The sequence below is a fragment of the Oncorhynchus masou genome, unplaced genomic scaffold (genome assembly GCF_036934945.1).
Source record: "Oncorhynchus masou masou isolate Uvic2021 unplaced genomic scaffold, UVic_Omas_1.1 unplaced_scaffold_469, whole genome shotgun sequence".
NCBI classification, from domain to species: Eukaryota; Metazoa; Chordata; class Actinopteri; order Salmoniformes; family Salmonidae; genus Oncorhynchus; species Oncorhynchus masou.
In genome coordinates, this window is record NW_027011085.1 from 227,208 (window position 1) to 245,638 (window position 18,431).

The following is an 18,431-nucleotide window of genomic DNA, read 5'->3' on the forward strand; positions in this document are numbered from 1 at the left end:
AGAGAGAGGGGGGAGGGGGTGGGAGAGAGAGATGGGGAGGGGGTGGAGAGAGAGAGGGGGAGGGGGTGGAGAGAGAGATGGGGAGGGGGTGGAGAGAGAGAGGGGAGGGGTGGAGAGAGAGGGGGAGGGGGTGGAGAGAGAGATGGGGAGGGGGTGGGAGAGAGAGATGGGGAGGGGGTGGAGAGAGAGATGTGGAGGGGGTGGAGAGAGAGAGGGGGAGGGGGTGGAGAGAGAGATGGGGAGGGGGGGAGAGAGATGGGGAGGGGGTGGAGAGAGAGGGGAGGGGGTGGAGGGAGAGAGATGGGGTGGGAGGAGGGAGGAGAGGAGGGGGTGGAGAGAGAGATGGGGGGGGGTGGAGAGAGATGGGGAGGGGGTGGAGAGAGAGGGGGGGAGGGGGTGGAGAGAGATGGGGAGGGGGTGGGCAGAGGGATGGGGAGGGGGTGGAGAGAGAGGGGGTGGAGGGAGAGAGATGGGGAGGGGGTGGAGGGAGAGAGATGGGGGAGGGGGTGGAGAGAGAGATGGGGAGGGGGGAGAGAGAGAGATGGGGAGGGGGTGGAGAGAGAGAGATGGGGAGGGGGTGGAGAGAGAGATGTGGGGGGGGTGGAGAGAGAGAGGGGGAGGGGGTGGAGAGAGAGATGGGGAGGGGGTGGAGGAGGGGGTGGAGAGAGAGAGATGGGGAGGGGGTGGAGAGAGAGATGGGGAGGGGGTGGAGAGAGAGGGGGGAGGGGGTGGAGAGAGAGAGGAGGGGGGGGAGAGAAGAGAGGGGGAGGGGGTGGAGAGAGAGATGGGGAGGGGGGGGGGTGGAGAGAGAGAGGGGGAGGGGGTGGAGAGAGAGGGGGAGGGGTGAGAGAGAGAGGAGGGAGGGGGTGGAGAGAGAGAGATGGGGAGGGGGTGGAGAGAGAGGAGGAGGGGGTGGAGAGAGAGAGGGGGGAGGGGGTGGAGAGAGAGATGGGGAGGGGGGGAGAGAGATGGGGAGGGGGTGGAGAGAGAGAGATGGGGGGAGGGGGTGGAGAGAGAGATGGGGAGGGGGTGGAGAGAGGGTGGGGGGGGAGAGAGAGAGGGGGGGAGGGGGTGGGAGAGAGATGGGGAGGGGGTGGAGAGAGAGATGGGAAGGGGGTGGAGAGAGAGATGGGGGAGGGGGTGGAGAGAGAGATGGGGAGGGGGTGGAGAGAGAGATGGGGAGGGGGTGGAGAGAGATGGGAGGGGGTGGGGAGAGGAGGGGGGGTGGAGAGAGAGAGGGGGAGGGGGTGGAGAGAGATGATGGAGGGGGGGGAGAGAGAGAGGGGAGGGAGGGGAGAGAGGGGGAGGTGGTGGAGGGAGAGAGATGGGGAGGGGGTGGAGAGAGGGAGGAGGAGGGGGGGTGGAGAGAGAGATGGGGAGGGGGTGGAGAGAGAGATGGGGAGGGGGTGGAGAGAGAGATGGGGAGGGGGTGGAGAGAGAGAGGGGGAGGGGGTGGAGAGAGAGATGGGAGAGGGGGTGGAGAGAGAGATGGGGAGGGGGTGGAGAGAGAGATGGGGAGGGGGGAGGAGAGAGAGAGGAGGGGGTGGAGAGAGAGATGGGAAGGGGGGGAGAGAGATGGGGAGGGGGTGGAGAGAGAGATGGGGAGGGGGTGGAGAGAGAGATGGGGAGGGGGTGGAGAGAGAGATGGGGAAGGGGTGGAGAGAGAGGGGGAGGTGGTGGAGGGAGAGAGATGGAGAGGGGAGGGGGTGGAGAGAGAGAGATGGGGAGGGGGTGCAGTCACCTCTGAACATGTAGTGAGGATTATGTATGTCAGAAAGACTAACTGCTGTACAGCTGCTGCAGTCCATCATGTACCCTCTGTCTCTATCAGCCCAGACCAACCTCTTCTCTGTCCTGGCACCCCAATAGTGGAACCAGCTTCCCCCTGAAGCTAGAACATTCCCTGCCTATCTTCTGAAAACATCTGAAACCTTACCTCTTCATAGACAACCTTAAATAATCACCCCCCCCCCAACATGCAACACCTCCTCACCCCCCAAAACATAAATCAACATTTTTTAAAAGCCTTTTATGATCTAACACTCACACTTGACCTTCTATCTCTGACTACTGACAGCTAGTGTATTGAGGACACACGTCTTTACTCTGATTGTGATATGTGGTTGTCCCAGCTAGCTATGTTAAGATGAATGGACTAAGTGGGCACTGGGTCAGAACGTCTGCTGAAGGACTGTACCGTGTATCTCTCTGGCAGTTGCACTAACACCATTAGAAACCAGGAAGTGGGTGGTGTTGAGATGGTAGGAGGGTGTTCTAACACCCTTTATGTCAGGGTAGATTCCTGAGGTCAGACCACACCCTGACACCCTGTCAGCTGGGTAACCCAGTACTGACCTGTCAAGACCTGATCCATGGGGGCTCTGACACACACACACACACACACAGCATGCACGCACGCACGCACGCACGCACACACACACACACACACACACACACACACACACACACACACACACACACACACACACACACACACACACACACACACACACACACACACACACACACACACACACACACACACACACACACACACATAGACCCAGAGAGAGAGAGAGCACCTGCCTCCGCTAATGACTCCCCTGTGGCATTTCAGCCTGGAATGGGGTTATTGAGTCTGGGGGACTGAATGACGTGGCTGGAGGTTATAGAGTCTGGGGGACTGAATGACATGGCTGGAGGTTATAGAGTCTGGGGGACTGAAGGGCATGGCTGGAGGTTATAGAGTCTGGGGGACTGAATGACATGGCTGGAGGTTATAGAGTCTGGGGGACTGAATGACATGGCTGGAGGTTATAGAGTCTGGGGGACTGAAGGGCATGGCTGGAGGTTATAGAGTCTGGGGGACTGAAGGACATGGCTGGAGGTTATAGAGTCTGGGGGACTGAAGGGCATGGCTGGAGGTTATAGAGTCTGGGGGACTGAATGACGTGGCTGGAGGTTATAGAGTCTGGGGGACTGAAGGACATGGCTGGAGGTTATAGAGTCTGGGGGACTGAATGACATGGCTGGAGGTTATAGAGTCTGGGGGACTGAAGGGCATGGCTGGAGGTTATAGAGTCTGGGGGACTGAAGGACATGGCTGGAGGTTATAGAGTCTGGGGGACTGAAGGACATGGCTGGAGGTTATAGAGTCTGGGGGACTGAATGACATGGCTGGAGGTTATAGAGTCTGGGGGACTGAAGGGCATGGCTGGAGGTTATAGAGTCTGGGGGACTGAAGGACATGGCTGGAGGTTATAGAGTCTGGGGGACTGAATGACATGGCTGGAGGTTATAGAGTCTGGGGTACTGAATGACGTGGCTGGAGGTTATAGAGTCTGGGGGACTGAATGACGTGGCTGGAGGTTATAGAGTCTGGGGGACTGAATGAAATGGCTGGAGGTTATAGAGTCTGGGGGACTGAATGACGTGGCTGGAGGTTATAGAGTCTGGGGACTGAATGACGTGGCTGGAGGTTATAGAGTCTGGGGGACTGAATGACGTGGCTGGAGGTTATAGAGTCTGGGGGACTGAATGACGTGGCTGGAGGTTATAGAGTCTGGGGGACTGAATGAAATGGCTGGAGGTTATAGAGTCTGGGGTACTGAATGACGTGGCTGGAGGTTATAGAGTCTGGGGGACTGAATGACGTGGCTGGAGGTTATAGAGTCTGGGGGACTGAATGAAATGGCTGGAGGTTATAGAGTCTGGGGGACTGAATGACGTGGCTGGAGGTTATAGAGTCTGGGGGACTGAATGACGTGGCTGGAGGTTATAGAGTCTGGGGGACTGAATGAAATGGCTGGAGGTTATAGAGTCTGGGGACTGAATCACATAGCTGGAGGTCATAGAGTCTGGGGGACTGAAGGACATGGCTGGAGGTTATAGAGTCTGGGGGACTGAATGACGTGGCTGGAGGTTATAGAGTCTGGGGGACTGAATGACGTGGCTGGAGGTTATAGAGTCTGGGGGACTGAATGAAATGGCTGGAGGTTATAGAGTCTGGGGTACTGAATGACGTGGCTGGAGGTTATAGAGTCTGGGGGACTGAATGAAATGGCTGGAGGTTATAGAGTCTGGGGGACTGAATCACATAGCTGGAGGTCATAGAGTCTGGGGGACTGAAGGACATGGCTGGAGGTTATAGAGTCTGGGGGACAGAAGGGCATGGCTGGAGGTTATAGAGTCTGGGGGACTGAAGGACATGGCTGGAGGTTATAGAGTCTGGGGGACTGAATGACGTGGCTGGAGGTTATAGAGTCTGGGGGACTGAATGACGTGGCTGGAGGTTATAGAGTCTGGGGGACTGAATGAAATGGCTGGAGGTTATAGAGTCTGGGGGACTGAATCACATAGCTGGAGGTCATAGAGTCTGGGGGACTGAAGGACATGGCTGGAGGTTATAGAGTCTGGGGGACTGAAGTACATGGCTGGAGGTTATAGAGTCTGGGGGACTGAATGACGTGGCTGGAGGTTATAGAGTCTGGGGGACTGAATGAAATGGCTGGAGGTTATAGAGTCTGGGGGACTGAATCACATAGCTGGAGGTCATAGAGTCTGGGGGACTGAAGGACATGGCTGGAGGTTATAGAGTCTGGGGGACTGAATGACGTGGCTGGAGGTTATAGAGTCTGGGGGACTGAATCACATGGCTGGAGGTTATAGAGTCTGGGGGACTGAATGACGTGGCTGGAGGTTATAGAGTCTGGGGGACTGAATGAAATGGCTGGAGGTCATAGAGTCTGGGGGACTGAATCACATAGCTGGAGGTCATAGAGTCTGGGGGACTGAAGGACATGGCTGGAGGTTATAGAGTCTGGGGGACTGAATGACGTGGCTGGAGGTTATTGAGTCTGGGGGACTGAAGGACATGGCTGGAGGTTATAGAGTCTGGGGGACTGAATCACATGGCTGGAGGTTATAGAGTCTGGGGGACTGAAGGGCATGGCTGGAGGTTATAGAGTCTGGGGGACTGAAGGACATGGCTGGAGGTTATAGAGTCTGGGGGACTGAATCACATGGCTGGAGGTTATAGAGTCTGGGGGACTGAATCACGTGGCTGGAGGTTATAGAGTCTGGGGGACTGAAGGGCATGGCTGGAGGACCCACGGAAGTCCAGCAAGCGCCAGGACCGTCTCCTAAAGTTGATTCAGCTGCGGAATCGGGGCACCACCAGTACAGAGCTTGCTCAGGAATGGCAGCAGGCAGGTGTGTGCATCTGCATGCACAGTGAGGCGAAGGCTTTTGGAGGATGTTCTGGTGTCAAGAAGGGCAGCAAAGAAGCCACTTCTCTCCAGGAAAAACATCAGGGACAGACTGATATTCTGCAAAAGGTACAGAGATTGGACTGCTGAGGACAGGGGGAAAGTCATTTTCTCTGATAAATCCCCTTTCCGATTGTTTGGGGTATTAGGAAAAAATCTTGTCTGGAGAAGACAAGGTGAGCACTACCATCAGTCCTGTGTCATGCCAACAGTAAAGCATCCCGAGACCATTCATGTGTGGGGTTGCTTCTCAGCCAAGGGAGTGGGCTCACTCACAATACTCCCTCAGAACACAGCCATGAATAAAGACTGTTACCAACACATCCTCCGAGATCAACTCCTCCAAACCATCCAGGAACAGTTTGGTGACAAACAATGCCTTTTCCAGCATGATGGAGCACCTTGCCATGAGACAAAAGTGGAACAAAACATTGATATTTTGGGTCCATGGCCAGGAAACTCCCCAGACCTTAATCCCATTGAGAACTTGTGGTCAATCCTCAAGAGGTGGGTGGACGAACAAAACCCCACAAATTCTGACAAACTACAAGTATTGATTATGCAAGAATGGGCTGCCATCAGTCAGGATGTGGCCCAGAGGTTAATTGACACCATGCCAGGATGGATTGCAGAGGCCTTGAAAAAGAAGGGTCAACACTGCAAATATTGACTCTTTGCATCAACTTCCTGTAATTGTCAATTCAATCCTTTGACACTTATGAAATGCTTGTAATTATACTTCAGTATTCCATAGTAACATCTGACAAAAATATCTAAAGACACTGAGGCAGCAAACTGTGTGGAAGTTAATATTTGTATCAAAACTTTTGGCCACGACATGTACACAGTCCCCAATCACACAACACACAGAGACATGTACACAGTCCCCAATCACACAACACACAGAGACATGTACACATTCCCCAATCACACAACACACAGAGACATGTACAGTCCCCAATCACACAACACACAGACATGTACACAGTCCCCAATCACACAACACACAGAGACATGTACACAGTCCCCAATCACACAACACACAGAGACATGCACACAGTCCCCAATCACACAACACACAGATACATGCACACAGTCCCCAATCACACAACACACAGAGACATGCACACAGTCCCCAATCACACAACACACAGAGACATGCACACAGTCCCCAATCACACAACACACAGAGACATGTACACAGTCCCCAATCACACAACACACAGAGACATGTACAGTCCCCAATCACACAACACACAGAGAAATGCACACAGTCCCCAATCACACAACACACAGAGACATGCACACAGTCCCCAATCACACAACACACAGAGACATGCACACAGTCCCCAATCACACAACACACAGAGACATGCACACAGTCCCCAATCACACAACACACAGAGACATGTACACAGTCCCCAATCACACAACACACAGAGACATGTACAGTCCCCAATCACACAACACACAGAGACATGCACACAGTCCCCAATCACACAACACACAGAGACATGCACACAGTCCCCAATCACACAACACACAGAGACATGCACACAGTCCCCAATCACACAACACACAGAGACATGCACACAGTCCCCAATCACACAACACACAGAGACATGCACACAGTCCCTAATCACACAACACACAGAGACATGCACACAGTCCCCAATCACACAACACACAGAGACATGTACACAGTCCCCAATCACACAACACACAGAGACATGCACACAGTCCCCAATGATCTGTCCATCCTCTCCTCTGTGGCCTTGGGCCTGGTCTGTCTATCCTCTCCTCAATGCTATAAACACCATCTGCCTAGTCTGTCTGGAGAGACAGGGGAGCCACACATACACTAGGCCCCTGTCATTCAGCACGCAGCTTGCCTAACGGACTGTGTGTGTGTGTGTGTGTGTGTGTGTGTGTGTGTGTGTGTGTGTGTGTGTGTGTGTGTGTGTGTGTGTGTGTGTGTGTGTGTGTGTGTGTGAGAGCTTTTACCAAGGTCAGGCTCTATAAATCTTGAGTACATTTCAGACGGTGTGTCTCGTGGTTACAGCACATGGGTAACAGCAGACACGGCTCTTCTGGCCCCGAACCAAGATTAATGGACTTAGCATTCAGGAACATGGTTAACAGCAGAGAAGACACCCAGAGTGTCTCTGTGTCCTGGAGGACCAGTGGAATGGTGTGTGTAATCACTAGTTTACCATGACAACACAAAGGGTTGGGTGCCCAAAGAGGCATATCTTCTTAGAAACCAACCAGTGGTGAGACTCTGTATCTCTCCCAGTTTACACCCAGGATACTAGTATCTTTCCCAGTTTACACCTAGGACACTAGTATCTCTCCCAGTTTACACCCAGGACACTAGTATCTCTCCCAGTTTACACCCAGGACACTAGTATCTCTCCCAGTTTACACCCAGGACACTAGTATCTTTCCCAGTTTACACCCAGGACACTAGTATCTCTCCCAGTTTACACCCAGGACACTAGTATCTCTCCCAGTTTACACCCAGGACACTAGTATCTCTCCTAGTTTACACCCAGGACACTAGTATCTCTCCTAGTTTACACCCAGGACACTAGTATCTCTCCTAGTTTACACCCAGGACACTAGTATCTCTCCTAGTTTACACCCAGGACACTAGTATCTCTCCTCGTTTACACCCAGGACACTAGTATCTCTCCTAGTTTACACCCAGGACACTAGTATCTCTCCTAGTTTACACCAAGGACACTAGTATCTCTCCCAGTTTACACCCAGGACACTAGTATCTCTCCTAGTTTACACCCAGGACACTAGTATCTTTCCCAGTTTACACCCAGGACACTAGTATCTCTCCCAGTTTACACCCAGGACACTAGTATCTCTCCCAGTTTACATCCAGGACACTAGTATCTCTCCCAGTTTACACCCAGGACACTAGTACCTTTCCCAGTTTACACCCAGGACACTAGTATCTCTCCCAGTTTACACCCAGGACACTAGTATCTCTCCCAGTTTACACCCAGGACACTAGTATCTCTCCTAGTTTACACCCAGGACACTAGTATCTCTCCCAGTTTACACCCAGGACACTAGTATCTCTCCCAGTTTACACCCAGGACACTAGTATCTCTCCCAGTTTACACCAGTTTAAACACAGGACACTAGTATCTCTCCCAGTTTAAACACAGGACACTAGTATCTCTCCCAGTTTACACCCAGGACACTACTATCTCTCCCAGTTTAAACACAGGACACTAGTATCTCTCCTAGTTTACACCCAGGACACTAGTATCTCTCCTAGTTTACACCCACTAGGACACTAGGCAGGCAGGCAGGCAACGAAACACTGAGAAGACAGACAGACAGACAGACAGACAGAATGCACTGAGAAGTTGAGAATTGAACCTCGCCACTCCTTTACTAGACACTGCAAGTCCACTGGACCCACAAGCCACACTTCCAAATAAACCCATTAAGAACGACTTTCCCCTACTGAACAGTGTTCCCATTCAAAAGAGAGGAGTGCTTTTCTAATGTATTTAAACCTGATGAACTTCATGGAAATAACAATACAGCATCATTACAAGTGTGATTGTTGGACTGTTGTGGTCATCTGGACCCCCGGCCAGGTGTAGAGATACACCCCCCCAGACTGACAGGCTGTACGTGTGTCAGTGTTTAACTGGCCTGGTTTATGGCTCCTATAGTTCAAAGATGGCCGTATTTTAGAGCCTTACTGTAGTGAGAGACCCTGAGTCTGTCTGCAGCACATCTGTAGATCAAATACACGCGCACGCACGCACGCACGCACGCACACACACACACACACACACACACACACACACACACACACACACACACACACACACACACACACACACACACACACACACACACACACACACACACACACACAGTGGTGTAAAGTACTTAAGTACTTATCTGTACTTTACTTTGTTATTTATATTTTTGACAACTTTTAATTTATGTAACATACATGAAGCCCACAGTGTGTAGTAGTATTATATCAGTGTGTATTGTAGTAGTATTATATCAGTGTGTATTGTAGTAGTATTATATCAGTGTGTACTGTAGTAGTATTATATCAGTGTGTATTGTAGTAGTATTATATCAGTGTGTATTGTAGTAGTATTATATCAGTGTGTACTGTAGTAGTATTATATCAGTGTGTAGTGTAGTAGTATTATATCAGTGTGTAGTGTAGTAGTAATATATCAGTGTGTAGTAGTATTATATCAGTGTGTACTGTAGTAGTATTATACCAGTGTGTAGTGTAGTAGTATTATATCAGTGTGTATTGTAGTAGTATTATATCAGTGTGTACTGTAGTAGTATTATATCAGTGTGTATTGTAGTAGTATTATATCAGTGTGTACTGTAGTAGTAGTATATCAGTGTGTAGTGTAGTAGTATTATATCAGGGTGTACTGTAGTAGTATTATATCAGTGTGTAGTAGTATTATATCAGTGTGTAGTGTAGTAGTATTATATCAGTGTGTAGTAGTATTATATCAGTGTGTAGTAGTATTATATCAGTGTGTACTGTAGTAGTATTATATCAGTGTGTAGTGTAGTAGTATTATATCAGCGTGTACTGTAGTAGTATTATATCAGTGTGTATTGTAGTAGTATTATATCAGTGTGTACTGTAGTAGTATTATATCAGTGTGTACTGTAGTAGTATTATATCAGTGTGTAGTGTAGTAGTATTATATCAGTGTGTAGTGTAGTAGTATTATATCAGTGTGTAGTGTAGTAGTATTATATCAGTGTGTAGTAGTATTATATCAGTGTGTAGTAGTATTATATCAGTGTGTACTGTAGTAGTATTATATCAGTGTGTACTGTAGTAGTATTATATCAGTGTGTAGTGTAGTAGTATTATATCAGTGTGTAGGAGTATTATATCAGTGTGTATTGTAGTAGTATTATATCAGTGTGTGGTGTAGTAGTATTATATCAGTGTGTAGTGTAGTAGTATTATATCAGTGTGTAGTGTAGTAGTAGTATATCAGTGTGTAGTAGTATTATATCAGTGTGTATTGTAGTAGTATTATATCAGTGTGTATTGTAGTAGTATTATATCAGTGTGTACTTTAGTAGTATTATATCAGTGTGTAGTGTAGTAGTATTATATCAGTGTTTATTGTAGTAGTATTATATCAGTGTGTAGTAGTATTATATCAGTGTGTATTGTAGTAGTATTATATCAGTGTGTAGTGTAGTAGTATTATATCAGTGTGTAGTGCAAGTAGTATTATATCAGTGTGTAGTGTAGTAGTATTATATCAGTGTGTAGTGCAGTAGTATTATATCAGGGTGTATTGCAGTAGTAGTATATCAGTGTGTAGTGCAGTAGTATTATATCAGTGTGTATTGTAGTAGTATTTTACCAGTGTGTATTGTAGTAGTATTATATCAGTGTGTATTGTAGTAGTATTATATCAGTGTGTAGTGTAGTAGTATTATATCAGTGTGTAGTGTAGTAGTATTATATCAGTGTGTAGTAGTATTATATCAGTGTGTAGTAGTATTATATCAGTGTGTACTGTAGTAGTATTATATCAGTGTGTACTGTAGTAGTATTATATCAGTGTGTAGTGTAGTAGTATTATATCTGTGTGTAGGAGTATTATATCAGTGTGTATTGTAGTAGTATTATATCAGTGTGTGGTGTAGTAGTATTATATCAGTGTGTAGTAGAGTAGTATTATATCAGTGTGTAGTGTAGTAGTAGTATATCAGTGTGTAGTAGTATTATATCAGTGTGTATTGTAGTAGTATTATATCAGTGTGTATTGTAGTAGTATTATATCAGTGTGTACTTTAGTAGTATTATATCAGTGTGTAGTGTAGTAGTATTATATCAGTGTTTATTGTAGTAGTATTATATCAGTGTGTAGTAGTATTATATCAGTGTGTATTGTAGTAGTATTATATCAGTGTGTAGTGTAGTAGTATTATATCAGTGTGTAGTGCAAGTAGTATTATATCAGTGTGTAGTGTAGTAGTATTATATCAGTGTGTAGTGCAGTAGTATTATATCAGGGTGTATTGCAGTAGTAGTATATCAGTGTGTAGTGCAGTAGTATTATATCAGTGTGTATTGTAGTAGTATTTTACCAGTGTGTATTGTAGTAGTATTATATCAGTGTGTATTGTAGTAGTATTATATCAGTGTGTATTGTAGTAGTATTATATCGGTGTGTAGTGTAGTAGTATTATATCAGTGTGTAGTAGTATTATATCAGTGTGTATTGTAGTAGTATTATATCAGTGTGTAGTAGTATTATATCAGTGTGTAGTGCAGTAGTATTATATCAGTGTGTATTGTAGTAGTATTTTATCAGTGTGTATTGTAGTAGTATTATATCAGTGTGTATTGTAGTAGTATTATATCAGTGTGTATTGTAGTAGTATTATATCAGTGTGTAGTGTAGTAGTATTATATCAGTGTGTAGTGTAGTAGTATTATATCAGTGTGTAGTAGTATTATATCAGTGTGTATTGTAGTAGTATTATATCAGTGTGTAGTAGTATTATATCAGTGTGTAGTGTAGTAGGATTATATCAGTGTGTAGTTGTATTTTATCAGTGTGTACTGTAGTAGTATTATATCAGTGTGTAGTAGTATTATATCAGTGTGTAGTAGTATTATATCAGTGTGTAGTGTAGTAGTATTATATCAGTGTGTAGTGTAGTAGTATTATATCAGTGTGTACTGTAGTAGTATTATATCAGTGTGTACTGTAGTAGTATTATATCAGTTTGTAGTAGTATTATATCAGTGTGTAGTAGTATTATATCAGTGTGTAGTAGTATTATATCAGTGTGTAGTAGTATTATATCAGTGTGTACTGTAGTAGTATTATATCAGTGTGTACTGTAGTAGTATTATATCAGTGTGTAGTAGTATTATATCAGTGTGTACTGTAGTAGTATTATATCAGTGTGTACTGTAGTAGTATTATATCAGTGTGTAGTGTAGTAGTATTATATCAGTATGTAGTAGTATTATATCAGTGTGTAGTAGTATTATATCAGTGTGTAGTAGTATTATATCAGTGTGTACTGTAGTAGTATTATATCAGTGTGGACTGTAGTAGTAGTATATCAGTTTGTAGTAGTATTATATCAGTGTGTAGTAGTATTATATCAGTGTGTAGTGTAGTAGTATTATATCAGTGTGTAGTAGTATTATATAAGTGTGTAGTAGTATTATATCAGTGTGTAGTAGTATTATATCAGTGTGTACTGTAGTATTATTATATCAGTGTGTACTATAGTACTATTATATCAGTGTGTAGTAGTATTATATCAGTGTGTACTGTAGTAGTATTATATCAGTGTGTAGTGTAGTAGTATTATATCAGTGTGTAGGAGTATTATATCAGTGTGTATTGTAGTAGTATTATATCAGTGTGTAGTAGTATTATATCAGTGTGTATTGTAGTAGTATTATATCAGTGTGTATTGTAGTAGTATTATATCAGTGTGTAGTGTAGTAGTAGTATATCAGTGTGTAGTAGTATTATATCAGTGTGTATTGTAGTAGTATTATATCAGTGTGTATTGTATTAGTATTATATCAGTGTGTATTGTAGTATTATTATATCAGTGTGTAGTGTAGTAGTATTATATCAGTGTGTATTGTTGTAGTATTATATCAGTGTGTACTGTAGTAGTATTATATCAGTGTGTATTGTAGTAGTATTATATCAGTGTGTATTGTAGTAGTATTATATCAGTGTGTATTGTAGTAGTATTATATCAGTGTGTATTGTAGTAGTATTATATCAGTGTGTATTGTAGTAGTATTATATCAGTGTGTATTGTAGTAGTATTATATCAGTGTGTATTATATCAGTGTGTAGTGTAGTAGTATTATATCAGTGTGTATTGTAGTAGTATTATATCAGTGTTTATTGTAGTAGTTTTATATCAGTTTATTGTAGTAGTATTATATCAGTGTGTATTGTAGTAGTATTATATTAGTGTGTAGTGTAGTAGTATTATATCAGTGTGTATTGTAGTAGTATTATATCAGTGTTTATTGTAGTAGTATTACATCAGTGTTTATTGTAGTAGTATTATATCAGTGTGTATTGTAGTAGTATTTTATCAGTGTGCAGTAGTATTATACCAGTGTGTATTGTAGTAGTATTATATCAGTGTGTAGTAGTATTATATCAGTGTGTAGTAGTATTATATCAATGTGTATTGTAGTAGTATTATATCAGTGTGTATTGTAGTAGTATTATATCAGTGTGTATTGTAGTAGTATTATATCAGTGTGTATTGTAGTAGTATTATATCAGTTTGTATTGTAGTAGTATTATATCAGTGTGTATTGTAGTAGTATTATATCAGTGTGTATTGTAGTAGTATTATATCAGTGTGTATTGTAGTAGTATTATATCAGTGTGTATTGTAGTAGTATTATATCAGTGTGTATTGTAGTAGTATTATATCTGTGTGTATTGTAGTAGTATTTTATCAGTGTGTATTGTAGTAGTATTATATCAGTGTGTATTGTAGTAGTATTATATCAGTGTGTATTGTAGTAGTATTATATCAGTGTGTATTGTAGTAGTATTATATCAGTTTGTATTGTAGTAGTATTATATCAGTGTGTAGTGTAGTAGTATTATATCATTGTGTATTGTAGTAGTATTATATCAGTGTGTATTGTAGTAGTATTATATCAGTTTGTATTGTAGTAGTATTATATCAGTGTGTATTGTAGTAGTATTATATCAGTGTTTATTGTAGTAGTATTATATCAGTGTGCAGTAGTATTATATCAGTGTGTATTGTAGTAGTATTATATCAGTGTGTAGTGTAGTAGTATTATATCAGTGTGTAGTAGTATTATATCAGTGTGTACTGTAGTAGTATTATATCAGTGTGTACTGTAGTAGTATTATATCAGTGTGTAGTGTAGTAGTATTATATCAGTATGTAGTAGTATTATATCAGTGTGTAGTAGTATTATATCAGTGTGTAGTAGTATTATATCAGTGTGTACTGTAGTAGTATTATATCAGTGTGGACTGTAGTAGTAGTATATCAGTTTGTAGTAGTATTATATCAGTGTGTAGTAGTATTATATCAGTGTGTAGTGTAGTAGTATTATATCAGTGTGTAGTAGTATTATATAAGTGTGTAGTAGTATTATATCAGTGTGTAGTAGTATTATATCAGTGTGTACTGTAGTATTATTATATCAGTGTGTACTATAGTACTATTATATCAGTGTGTAGTAGTATTATATCAGTGTGTACTGTAGTAGTATTATATCAGTGTGTAGTGTAGTAGTATTATATCAGTGTGTAGGAGTATTATATCAGTGTGTATTGTAGTAGTATTATATCAGTGTGTAGTAGTATTATATCAGTGTGTATTGTAGTAGTATTATATCAGTGTGTATTGTAGTAGTATTATATCAGTGTGTAGTGTAGTAGTAGTATATCAGTGTGTAGTAGTATTATATCAGTGTGTATTGTAGTAGTATTATATCAGTGTGTATTGTATTAGTATTATATCAGTGTGTATTGTAGTATTATTATATCAGTGTGTAGTGTAGTAGTATTATATCAGTGTGTATTGTTGTAGTATTATATCAGTGTGTACTGTAGTAGTATTATATCAGTGTGTATTGTAGTAGTATTATATCAGTGTGTATTGTAGTAGTATTATATCAGTGTGTATTGTAGTAGTATTATATCAGTGTGTATTGTAGTAGTATTATATCAGTGTGTATTGTAGTAGTATTATATCAGTGTGTATTGTAGTAGTATTATATCAGTGTGTATTATATCAGTGTGTAGTGTAGTAGTATTATATCAGTGTGTATTGTAGTAGTATTATATCAGTGTTTATTGTAGTAGTTTTATATCAGTTTATTGTAGTAGTATTATATCAGTGTGTATTGTAGTAGTATTATATTAGTGTGTAGTGTAGTAGTATTATATCAGTGTGTATTGTAGTAGTATTATATCAGTGTTTATTGTAGTAGTATTACATCAGTGTTTATTGTAGTAGTATTATATCAGTGTGTATTGTAGTAGTATTTTATCAGTGTGCAGTAGTATTATACCAGTGTGTATTGTAGTAGTATTATATCAGTGTGTAGTAGTATTATATCAGTGTGTAGTAGTATTATATCAATGTGTATTGTAGTAGTATTATATCAGTGTGTATTGTAGTAGTATTATATCAGTGTGTATTGTAGTAGTATTATATCAGTGTGTATTGTAGTAGTATTATATCAGTTTGTATTGTAGTAGTATTATATCAGTGTGTATTGTAGTAGTATTATATCAGTGTGTATTGTAGTAGTATTATATCAGTGTGTATTGTAGTAGTATTATATCAGTGTGTATTGTAGTAGTATTATATCAGTGTGTATTGTAGTAGTATTATATCTGTGTGTATTGTAGTAGTATTTTATCAGTGTGTATTGTAGTAGTATTATATCAGTGTGTATTGTAGTAGTATTATATCAGTGTGTATTGTAGTAGTATTATATCAGTGTGTATTGTAGTAGTATTATATCAGTTTGTATTGTAGTAGTATTATATCAGTGTGTATTGTAGTAGTATTATATCATTGTGTATTGTAGTAGTATTATATCAGTGTGTATTGTAGTAGTATTATATCAGTTTGTATTGTAGTAGTATTATATCAGTGTGTATTGTAGTAGTATTATATCAGTGTTTATTGTAGTAGTATTATATCAGTGTGCAGTAGTATTATATCAGTGTGTATTGTAGTAGTATTATATCAGTGTGTAGTGTAGTAGTATTATATCAGTGTGTAGGAGTATTATATCAGTGTGTATTGTAGTAGTATTATATCAGTGTGTAGTAGTATTATATCAGTGTGTATTGTAGTAGTATTATATCAGTGTGTATTGTAGTAGTATTATATCAGTGTGTAGTGTAGTAGTAGTATATCAGTGTGTAGTAGTATTATATCAGTGTGTATTGTAGTAGTATTATATCAGTGTGTATTGTATTAGTATTATATCAGTGTGTATTGTAGTATTATTATATCAGTGTGTAGTGTAGTAGTTTTATATCAGTGTGTATTGTTGTAGTATTATATCAGTGTGTACTGTAGTAGTATTATATCAGTGTGTATTGTAGTAGTATTATATCAGTGTGTATTGTAGTAGTATTATATCAGTGTGTTTTGTAGTAGTATTATATCAGTGTGTATTGTAGTAGTATTATATCAGTGTGTATTGTAGTAGTATTATATCAGTGTGTATTGTAGTAGTATTATATCAGTGTGTATTATATCAGTGTGTAGTGTAGTAGTATTATATCAGTGTGTATTGTAGTAGTATTATATCAGTGTTTATTGTAGTAGTTTTATATCAGTTTATTGTAGTAGTATTATATCAGTGTGTATTGTAGTAGTATTATATTAGTGTGTAGTGTAGTAGTATTATATCAGTGTGTATTGTAGTAGTATTATATCAGTGTTTATTGTAGTAGTATTATATTAGTGTTTATTTTAGTAGTATTATATCAGTGTGTATTGTAGTAGTATTTTATAAGTGTGCAGTAGTATTATATCAGTGTGTATTGTAGTAGTATTATATCAGTGTGTAGTAGTATTATATCAGTGTGTAGTAGTATTATATCAATGTGTATTGTAGTAGTATTATATCAGTGTGTATTGTAGTAGTATTATATCAGTGTGTATTGTAGTAGTATTATATCAGTGTGTATTGTAGTAGTATTATATCAGTTTGTATTGTAGTAGTATTATATCAGTGTGTATTGTAGTAGTATTATATCAGTGTGTATTGTAGTAGTATTATATCAGTGTGTATTGTAGTAGTATTATATCAGTGTGTATTGTAGTAGTATTATATCAGTGTGTATTGTAGTAGTATTATATCAGTGTGTATTGTAGTAGTATTATATCAGTGTGTATTGTAGTAGTATTATATCAGTGTGTATTGTAGTAGTATTATATCAGTGTGTATTGTAGTAGTATTATGTCAGTTTGTATTGTAGTAGTATTATATCAGTGTGTATTGTAGTAGTATTATATCATTGTGTATTGTAGTAGTATTATATCAGTGTGTATTGTAGTAGTATTATATCAGTTTGTATTGTAGTAGTATTATATCAGTGTGTATTGTAGTAGTATTATATCAGTGTGCAGTAGTATTATATCAGTGTGTATTGTAGTAGTATTATATCAGTGTGTACTGTAGTAGTATTATATCAGTGTGTATTGTAGTAGTATTATATCAGTATATCACTACACCTGTCCTTAACCCTACACACCCTGTACTGTCCTCCCACTAGACCTTTCCTTAACCCTACACCCTGTACTGTCCTCCCACTAGACCTGTCCTTAACCCTCACACCCTGTACTGTCCTCCCACAGGACCTGTCCTTAACCCTCACACCTTGTACTGTCCTCCCACTAGACCTCACACCCTGTACTGTCCTCCCACTAGACCTGTCCTTAACCCTCACACCCTGTACTGTCCTCCCACTAGACCTGTCCTTAACCCTCACACCCTGTACTGTCCTCCCACTAGACCTGTCCTTAACCCTCACACCTTGTACTTTCCTCCCACTAGACCTGTCCTTAACCCTCACACCCTGTACTGTCCTCCCACTGCTTTAAAGGTGGGCTTATTTATCTTTCCTTCTCTATTTAGTCCCTTCCTATAATTATTCAGTCTTCTTCTTCACCTCCTTCTCCTCTTCCTGTCCCTCTTCTTCTTCACCTCCTTCTCCTCCTTCTCCTCTTCCTGTTCCTCATCTTCACCTCCTTCTCCTCTTCCTGTTCCTCTTCTTCTTCACCTCCTTCTCCTCTTCATGTTCCTCTTCTTCACCTCCTTCTCCTCTTCCTGTTCCTCTTCTCCTCTTCCTGTTCCTCTTCTCCTTCTCCTCTTCCTGTTCCTCATCTTCTTCACCTCCTTCTCCTCTTCCTGTTCCTCTTCTTCTTCACCTCCTTCTCCTCTTCATGTTCCTCTTCTTCACCTCCTTCTCCTCTTCCTGTTCCTCTTCTCCTCTTCCTGTTCCTCTTCTCCTTCTCCTCTTCCTGTTCCTCATCTTCTTCACCTCCTTCTCCTCTTCCTGTTCCTCTTCTTCTCCTCCTTCTCCTCTTCCT

General features: G+C 41.5%; 1 protein-coding gene across 1 annotated transcript in view; it reads left to right on the forward strand.

The window, feature by feature from the left end:
* Window positions 1-5,095: 5,095 nt before the first annotated feature.
* The window catches only part of LOC135535270 (ELKS/Rab6-interacting/CAST family member 1-like), a 215,690-nt gene continuing 202,354 nt past the window's right edge, over window positions 5,096-18,431 (forward strand). The window contains exon 1 of the mRNA XM_064961943.1: window positions 5,096-5,211. Coding sequence (XP_064818015.1) covers window positions 5,096-5,211 — 116 coding nt within the window. The remainder of the gene's footprint in view (window positions 5,212-18,431) is intronic.